This window comes from Galeopterus variegatus, unplaced genomic scaffold, assembly GCF_000696425.1.
Source record: "Galeopterus variegatus unplaced genomic scaffold, G_variegatus-3.0.2 Scaffold1590, whole genome shotgun sequence".
Taxonomy (NCBI): domain Eukaryota; kingdom Metazoa; phylum Chordata; class Mammalia; order Dermoptera; family Cynocephalidae; genus Galeopterus; species Galeopterus variegatus.
Window position 1 is genome coordinate 190490 of NW_007727701.1, and position 10353 is coordinate 200842.

The 10353-nt window shown below is 38.0% G+C and overlaps 1 protein-coding gene across 1 annotated transcript in view; it reads right to left on the reverse strand.

Annotated features, from left to right (window-relative positions):
- The window catches only part of LOC103594618 (PDZ and LIM domain protein 5-like), a 169955-nt gene extending 161336 nt beyond the window's left edge, over positions 1–8619 (reverse strand). The window contains 2 exon segments of the mRNA XM_008577858.1: positions 4853–4990; positions 8548–8619. Of these exon segments, the coding sequence (XP_008576080.1) occupies positions 4853–4948 (96 nt within the window). The 5' untranslated portion in view covers positions 4949–4990; positions 8548–8619.
- Positions 8620–10353: the final 1734 nt, after the last annotated feature.

Sequence of the window (10353 nt, forward strand, 5' to 3'; positions counted from 1 at the left end):
TAACTTGCAATAAAACATATTGATAAGATTTTCATTTCTTTACAAATAACAGACCAGAAAAATATCTTTGGAATTATCTTGAGACTCTTGACACTTGTGACCAGAAAAGATAGAAAACTACTACATCGGAAAAGACAGGTCTCTGAGCCCCACACAAAAAGTATTTAATATTTTAAAAGCAGAGAGTGAACATACATGTGAAATATACATTATGTAGTTACACAAACTAAATTAACTTTCTAACTTGGCATAATGACAGGGTAGTTGGGAGGGAATGTAAAAGAAAATACTCAACAGCTTAAAATTAACAATGGGCCCATTTATTCAAGGTAGGATAGTTCTCCCATTTCAGCTTGAGAGGACTGAAAGTCTTTCTGTCCTCCTCAAGGAAGGAAACTCTGCAGCTGGCATATCTGGAGAATCACTCAACTATATCCACAGTTTTACTTAGAGTCAAGCAATGGAAACAAAAGTCTTCATCTTCACTATGCACTGAAAACCAAGAGAGAAAAGTGTTGTCTTTGAGGTGTTCAAATTTCATCCTTTGAGAATGAATTCAATTACTTTCTCCTGAAGGAAGCCAACTCCCACAAATACAAAAGATCTATGCCCACTAAAACTGAGAAGCATTTATCTGCATCTTTGTCACTTCAAATACTGTCTTGTGATGGGTCTTACAGCAGTGTCCAGTACTGTAGTACTGTGCTTATTTCTTTTCCACCCAACCTTTGTACTCCCCAATACTTTGTATCTTCTTCAGTGGCTTCTAGGAAGTATTCCTGTAACTGCTGAATGAATTCACAGCAAAGTGTTTCATAATTCTGTGGCTCTCTGTTCTGTGTTATACTTCCAAACAGGGCTCTATACTCCAGGAAATGGTAAATTTCTTCTGCTTTTCAAATTCAACTAAAATTTTGTCTGCACTTGTAATAATTTATCCTCCCTTAACTCTTGAGAATCAAAGTCAAAGTCATTATTATTAGAGTATATTAAAAAGTCTAACCTCATTCTTATCTGCTAAAGAAACATCTAAAATGTTTTTATGGGAAATTGGGAAGATCATCTTCAGGAAATCCAAATACTGACAGTGAAGAAAAAAGCTCTAACACTAAACATCAGAAAACAACACACAACAGAGTATTTCAACTTTAGGATGTTTTACTTAAAAGACATTATTCACAAAAATATAACCTTTCTTGTAATTTCATCGTGAGGAACATCAACATGCCAAAATATAGCCTTGAATTGTGCGAAAAGGCTCCTACTTCTTCTTATAAAATATACTGGCAAAGACCAACAAACCCACACTGCTACAATGAAACTCATCCCCATATTCCATGGCTTCAGGGCAATTCAATAAATACAGGGTCATAAAAAGAACAGTCTACAAACTCCTATTGCCAGTACTCCATTGTAAGGACAGGAAATTGAAGACAATGACATGTGATCATGCAGTTACTGCATTCTGAAGTTCTTAAAAAGTTAGCAATGGCATTGCCACTCATCTGAGAAATCCATCCATAAAACAGTATACAAAATTTATATAGTATAGATAATGAGCTAATCTGAGTGAAATATTAAAATATTATAGCTTGTATGCTTTGAGATCCAAGTCATATTTGGCATATTCATATGCGGATACAATAAAATCTCAAGAAAACAGAATGTTCAAGTCTTTGCCAGTGGCTTATTTATCTCAAAACACAATGTAATACCCCAGAGTTTCAATTTTATAAAGGAATGTAAATGGTCCTTTGGAGTCCAATATAGTAATACCTGGCCAGAGGAAAAATTGTATACTTTTGAACGATAAATATAAAGATGTAGGTTCCCAGCTAAGCACAAACTTCAGATTTTTCTCTTTCTTTTTCAATTTCAGCAAACTCTAAGTAAAAAAAAATAACTGCTGTGTTCCCTACAACTATGGGGAAGATTTAATATTTCAAGTCCCTAAAGTTTCTTTTTAATTTTATAATATTATCATAAAAGATAACAATTGAGAGAATGCTGTATGCCAGACCTTGCTAAGAATTTCATATACATGTTAAAATAAGAGAATCAATAAATTACATGTTTTAAGGCATGCTTTCAGGTTTTAATTGTTTCTCAATACTATTAATTACAGAACCTGATGATCACTGAAAAATATCCCAATAATTTTACATAATTAAGACAGAATAAGTATAACTAAAGAAGTAATTAAGATGAAAGTAAGTTAAAATTTTATAACATTAATAATATTACCACAATATAAATTAGTTTTAGGCACAAATCCTTACTAAGCAACATTACTAGGCATGTTTAAACTAAACCACACAAGGGGTTGAAAATAACTACAATGAAAGGCCAACAGCCTAGCAGCCCAGTTGAGCCAACATTCCCTTCTCTCCTCCCCCTCCCCTTCCAATCCTCTCCAGTTCAGAATGAATTGCATGCCCCACTGCACAAGGCCCAAAAAGGTCACAGTAGATGGCAGAGACTTTTGTAAGAGAACAGAAATAACTCAGCAGCTTTGTTACCATAGTCTCTTTTAATCAGTAAGTTCAAAATCCTTTAATTAGCACTCTGTCTACACAAGGAAAGCATTTCTTCTGTGCCAGGGGAGGGCACATATGTATGTACACAGTGTTCTGTTGTATCAGCATCACAACATGAAGCTAGCTCCTCAAATTTTCTGCCAGGGAACTGAAGCACATAAAACTTTTTTAAAGGCATGTTACCACGAAATTTACATATTGCATTTGCATTTCTATTACTAAACAACAAAGTGATGAGTAAGTTTGTCTCACTTGTCAATTTGTTTCTGGACATTTTTCAGCAAAAACAGAAGTATTTTAAACTAAACAGTAATTTTCCTTAACCGATTAAAATAAAGTAAGATATTAAACCTTAATGTAAAATAATGTTAACATAACATAAAAACAGACAATACTCAAATATTGTTCCTGTCCTCATAACAGATCTTCAGTAGAAGAAAAAAAACACCACCTCATTTAAGTAGGAATAACTCACAAGACACATTTTCACATGGATGCTTTACATTTAAAATTTCATCCAACCACAAAAGGTCTTAAAACTTGTGGGCTGGATCACATATATACATTTCCTGGCAAAATATAATTAACTGGAATCAAGAGAGAAATTAATGATAAAGATAACTATTTTAAAATCAACAGCCAACAAATAAAGGAAACTCCATTAGTAAGATGGGATTTGCAGTATTTTAATAGGGATATGCAGGTGTTACAAACTTATTTTTAATCTTTTAAAGTCAAGTCGCATACATATACATATATATTAAGATGCAGAGTGTGTGAGAAACTCCATTAGTAAGATGGGATTTGCAGTATTTTAATAGGGATATGCAGGTGTTACAAACATTTTTAATCTTTTAAAGTCAAGTCGCATACATATACATATATATTAAGATGCAGAGTGTGTGTATATATATTTATACATATATGCATATACATATATAATTAAACAAAACAATAACATTCTAAATATCTGATTAGAGAAACAACTTAACTAAATTTAAGATAAAGTGAATTATTAGGGAGGTAGCACAGTATAATTGCTTGAGAGCCAGCTCTTTCACACCAGCCATCTGAGCTCACAGCACAGTTCTGTACAATGGGAATAATACCACTAATTCTTAGGTTGGTGTGAGAATTAAATGAGATGATGCATTTACAGACTTGGCAAAAATCCAAATCAAAAAGTTTGTTGGGTAAGACTGTGACTGGGGAAGGTGGAGGGAGGGAACTGGTAAAAACTATAAAAATGACATATATATATATATTGATATGTACATATATATAATATTTCCTGCAGCACTGTTTGTAATAGCAATATTGGATACAACATAAACGCCCTTCAGTAGAGGACTGGTTAAATAAATGTTACTTCCCTACAAGAAAATACTATACAATTGTTCAAAAAAAAAATTTATATATTAATAGAGAAAGTTCTCCACGGTAACTTGTTAAAAAAAAAAAGGCAAGGTATGGAATAGTGCATATAACTTGCTACCATCTCAGTAAAAGAGGAGTAGAAATTCATATTTATTTGAATATATAAAAACAAACCCTCCAGAAAGTTATACAAGTTAGAAAAAAAGTTACACAAGTAATTTATAGTAATAATTACTTACTGGTTACAGAGTGAAACTGTGCCTGACACACAGTCAAGCCTCAATAAATGGAAGCTGTAATTACTCCCCTCATCAGTATCATCATCATCGTGTATATCTTTTAAATATGGACAAAGAATACATTCAAACTAAATTTACAATAAAGTAAAAGGCCAAATCTCAATTATTGATAGGCTATCTAGTTGGAGTTCAAAGCCCTTCATTTCCTCTTCAAAGTTAAGTAGCTTATGGCCATTTTACTGTTGGCTATCACCTCCACCAGAAAGTGAGATGAGGAAATAATACCAAAAATAGTCATTTTATTCAATTTTGATCAAGCTTTTAATAATAGCTTTGAAGCTGAAAGGGACCATTAAAATCCTATTGCACAACCTTCTACAATTACATGTGAAGAAACTAATGCCCAGAGAATTCCCCAAATGAGGGGTAGTTCAAAAATTCACAGCCTGTCCCCTAGTTAAATGCTTTTCCATTTTCTTATTGATAATAGGGGGGAAAACTGAAAATAAGCTAAGTTGAAATTCATTATCCTTGCTAAATCCCTTCCCCCATCCTTTATTATAGATAACTAAATGTGCTGAGATCAAATACCACAAGCAATTGTAATAAGTACAGCCCAACAGAGAATTCAACAACTCAGCCCTGAGGTTTCCAGGACCAGGCATTGAATCTATAATAAAATCTGTAAAGTATGCTTACACTAGAGATTGTCAGAGGCATGTTGAAATCCTTGCCACCTTGCAGCCGGAAACCCCAAGGAGCTGGGCCAACCAAGGACACAGTGTAGTTGCTCATGGTTCTAATGGTCCAAAGTCCAATGCCAGAAAATGAAAGAAACTGCGAAAGAAAATTAAATGGTTAACAAAACTGTTTCTCTGAAATCCTATTACATACTTAAATGTATTTTATATAATGCCAACTAAATTATGTTCAGTATTCTGTTTCTTCAGGGTGAGGGGATACAGAAGATAAATCTATATTAAGTGATTCATTAATTCCGGTCTAAGAAAAGAAATCTATGAGCTAATATACAATTTTTACACTCATGCCAATTTCCACAGTCTAAAAATTCCATATCAGAATATACTTCCAGACACGGGATCAGTTTTACAGCTTACTATTACAATCCAATTTTGTGGCTTCTTGCATATAAACTTTAACTCAAAGTACTTTACAACACTTCATTAACATTTATGAGAAAGAACAAGATTTTATTTCAGGTTTAATTCAAAATGATTTTCCTCTTTCCTCTACTTCATGCATTCTTTTGTCTACTGTTGGCAAGAATCTTTCAATTTCACTTAAATTCTGTTACTCTAACATGAAAGGGAATGCAGATCAGTAGACTCCCATTCATGCTTTCCAAATACTAAATTCTTTAAAAGAAGTTGTTTTTTAACGTACAAAAACTATTCTCTCCAATTATGAACTACAACTCACATTTCCTCTTATAGGGACATGATATTTTCCACACTTAAGGTAATATCTACTTTTCCTTCAGACAGGCAATAGTCTAGTGCAGTGACATTTTAATCAGAATCTGCTTTTTGTTTTATACACACACCTCATCAGGCAAAGTAGAGTAGGCATTTACCACCCAGTAAATGACTACGACTAAACGTGGTAAAAATGCAGGATTAACCTTAATGCACGAAATTGAATTGCAGCTTTAGAAAAGAACCAGTGCTCCAGTGATTTCTTTTTTTCTGTGTTTTGCTGTAAGTGCACTCACAATGACTCCCATGGTAGAACTTTTATATAATAATAATAACAATAATAAAAAGTCTGACTCAGAGTTTCGTATTGGTTGTTATAGTGGTGGGAGAGATTGGGAAGAATGGAGTTTTTTTGTTTTTTAATGTAATACAAAAAAACGTAATAGCTCCTTCTTTAAAAATATTAAAAATATAACAGATGCATAATTTTATAATTTTAAAAACATTCTCTTTTTAAAAAGCTGTTTAAGGGCCGGCCCGTGGCTCACTCGGGAGAGGGCGGTGCTGATAACACCAAGGCCCCGGGTTCGGATCCCACATAGGGATGGCCGGTTCGCTCACTGGCTGAGCGTGGTGCTGACAACACCAAGTCAAGGGTTAAGATCCCCTTGCCGGTCATCTTTTTAAAAAAATAAATAAATAAATAAAAAGCTGTTTAAGACATACTTCCTTAGAAAATATAAGCTATCCAACCAAATCACCACCTTATATTACATGTCTTAAAATATTCTTCCATTTTTTAAACCATTCAAAATTTCTATTCCAGAGCTGGCCAATTAGCTCAGTTGGTTAGAGTATGATGCTGATAACACCAAGGTCCAGGGTTTATTCCCTGTACCTGCCAGCCACAAAAAAAAAAAAAAATTCTATCTCATCACACCAAATTCATAGTGGCAGATGTAGATATTCGAATCACTAGATATATTTAAAGCAAACAGATTCCTTCTTCTCATAAAGAGAAAATGAGGCAAAATTTTCAAATAAACCTGGTTCTTAAACCTGGAAAATCTGCACTGCTCTACCTAGAAACTGAACTACTAGGCAATAACAGATTACTTCAGTAATCTGAAGAATAGGCACAGGGCACAGAAAAAAACCCAAAGGCCAGGCCAGAAGTCAAACTATTACATATAGGGGAAAAACGAATAATGGAGAGATAATAGAGAGCCACACATAATGTAATTGCTTTCCCTCTATAAAAGATTTTCATAAAACTAGTAGAGAAAGACTATCTTGATATTGGCACACAATACAAATCAAAAGTGTTTAAAGCAAATATTTCACAGGCAACCTGCCCTCCGTTTTTAATCTCTAACTTGTGTCAGGAGAAGAATGTGAAAGTAAAGATCAACTCCCTTTGGCCCCATTCTTTCCTACAAGAAAATATATTTCATTTATTTATCAACCCATGTACATGTAACTTCCCTTTACTCGGGGACTCCCTCCTTGACTTCTCCCATTTGTTAGTAAAGTTGCTAGCACTGGCAAGGTCACAATCACACTACAAAACCAGTGTCATTTCGTTTCTAGTCAATGTCCTTTTTATTTCTAGATTCTCCTTCTGCTAGCTTCACTTGGAACTCATTTGCCTTAAAACATTCTGATCCCTAAGCAATGGCAATATTTTTATTGGCCCTTTCCATGTCTCCTCCATCTGGTTATTAGTGGTGAAACGCTTCCTAAAATACCAACCGGGCAGGAAATAGCAGCCTATTCTGCCTTCAAACACATAGAAAATATTGGAATAGCTGTAGAGTTCTGACTTTTCTTTTAGGGAAAGTCTAAACAATGTCTTTGCTCTAGTATTAGGGAAGGAAGCTTGGTATTTCCACACTTGAATCCAGCTTCTGTGGTAGGTGGGAGGGGGCAAAGGAGAACTCATGATGAAATGTAGAGAGAGACAAGAAGGGCCTGAAATTAAAGAGAAACATCTTGATGTTGTCTTTTTCCCCTGGTTGAAAGGTGATGGAGGTAGAACTGAAGAACTAAAGCCATAAGCATAGGATGAAAGCAGCCAACGAGACAGTTTTCTAACAGAGGCTCACGCCTAGTCCTGTTTGCCAAATAAGGATCCCAAGCCGGCTGTTTCCGTGGCAGGCAGCTTCAGACGTCCTCACCGGCAGGAAGGCGGACTTGGGATAGGATCTGACGATCACACCCTAGATCTGCCCTGCCCAGCGCAGCCACGAATTTTCCTTCCAAGCTCTGCCCTGTCCATACGCCCTTCCTTTTTCCACTTATTGTCAAACGCATTGAAAGCCCAGTCTTACAAACGTCCCAACAAGTACAGAAGTATTAGATTTTTTTTTTTTTAAACGAGCTTTATTTCTGCACGCACGGAAGTTTTTCCCAAACAGGTTACATGACTGTAAACATCGGGGGGAGATAAATGCTTCTCACTACCCTGAGAGCAAACAAAAAAAAATTACACGCCTTTCCCGTTCGGTCCCGCTTCCTCCCCACACCCGCAACAGGCTCGCGCGGGACATGGGTGTACCCGGACGCCAAGCTGGGTGCCCAGGGACGCCGACAGCCGGCCGGGCGCGCCGGTGCGGCGGTACCCGGGAGCCCCTCCGCGCTCGCTCTCGTCACCCCCGGTCTCACACTCCCGCACCCGTCTCCGGTGCGCTTGTCCTGGCCGGCCCGAACTGCGGGGACTTCCAGTGCTCACCCTCTGGCCTCACGCCCACTCCCGCGCTGCCTTTGCCGGGCGCCCCTCTCCCCAAGCCGCTTTCCCACCTCCGCCGCTCAGCGCCGGGAAAGCACCTGAGGAGCCACCCCCGCACGAGCTGCGCCCCCTCCTCCTTCCCAGCTGCGCTTCCCTCCTCGCGCTCATCTTCTTTCTCCCCTCCCTGCCGGAAGGTCGGAGACGCGCCTACACGGCCGGCGGCCACTCACCTCGGGTCTCGCACGGCGCTGCCTCCGCCTCAGACGAGCGCTGACAAGTGACCCGCAGTGCGTGCGCCGTCTCCACGGCCCGCGGGAACTTCCGCCTCCGAGCTCTCCTCGGCCCCGCCCCCAGGGCGGGCCACGCCCCTCTGTGCCCAGCCACGCCCTCGGGCCGGGCAGGGCCGTGTCGCGCTTGGACAGGGAAGGCTGCCGGGGAGCCGGGGGAGCCGGCTTGCTGTGGAGGACTGAAACCGCGACGGAAAAACAATGAGCTACCGAGTTTCGGTGGGAGTATTTCTAGAGGATTTCGAGCAGTACCTGGCCAAGGTCTGACCTTTTGCGTGTCTGTTTTGTATCGGCGCATTCCTCTCTCCAGAATCCTTGAATTGGCAAACAGTTGCACTGGCTAGAAATAGAAGGAAGCTTTGTATAAATCCTTATCTATGTAAGTTCAGAGGCTACTGCCTGTTTTTTTGAGAGCTATATATGCTTTGAGAGTGCTGACCTTGAAGATTGCTTGACAGGAAGGTGAGACTCAGTGACCCTAATATGTAAGAGTTAAATCTATTGTCACACCAGAAGACAGGGATAGAGAGCAGAGGTCAAAAATGATTCAGCTATTATCTCCTCATCTTATTTTTGTAAGTCCAAATCAGTAGCCCACTTTCCTGCTTCTATAAGGTTGCTTGATTTAGCTAAGGAATTTATTCATAAGCAAATGTGAATAATGTTCAGTGAATATACCAAAGTAACTTGTTGACTTTTTTACTATGAACTGACTTTAAAAATGTGAAAGGAACAATTCTTAACCAAGGGCCATATAAAGCAAAGATGAACTTCATGAGGTCCATGAACACCCTAGAACTGCATGCAGAATTCTAGAGAAGGTCTAAAGCTTCTCTGTTCAAAACGGTAGACACTAGCCACAAGTGGCTATAGAACAGTTGAAATGTGACTACTTTGCCTGAGGCCCTGAATTTTTTTGATTTATAAAACTGTTAAAATTGCATTTTCCTGGGTCCCATCTAGAACCAGAATCCTTGCAGGTGGGCCCTCTGAAACTGCCTTTTAAAAAGGCAGTTTAATTACAGGTAGTTATTAAACTGTAATGCTTAAAAACTACTTCCCTAGAAATAACCCTATATCCCCAATTTACTATGCACTGTGCTTAGGTAAGAACCATGCATCCCATATAGCAGCAACTTATCTCAGTTTCCTCATCTCAACGAAAATAATTACAAATAACCTTGTGAGATTATCATGAAGACTAGAGATAATATATTTGTAAAGCACTACAAAGCACGCAAGCGGGTGTTAAATAAATGGTAGCCATGTGAAACTTTCCTGACCAATTGATTAGATTTATTTATGTATTTTAAAAGACAAGTAGAGAACCTTAGCATTCATTATGCGTGTACTGTTTTCTTGGTGCTTTATGTACATTATCTGATTTAATTCTTACGACCATATAATGTAGGTATTTTTTCAGAGGAAGAGTGAGAAACATGGAGTTTAAGAAATTTAACCGAGGACATACAATGAATTAGTGCCAGAAGTAGAACAAAGGGTCTGTATGCAAAAGCCGTGTTCTTTTCATCACAACACACTGCCTATTGGTAAATTCAGTAAGCCATCCAGCTTAAAGACCAGAGAAAGAGGATGGAAAGCTATAGAAAATAACACTGTGGAAGGCCATAGAGGTGCAATCTGCAGCAAATTATGGAAATAAAATAAACTCTGAGGTATCTGTATAGGAGGGTGAAACTCCTGAAACACTTCTGGTAGGGCATGTGCCTTAACTTGTTTTATAATGAA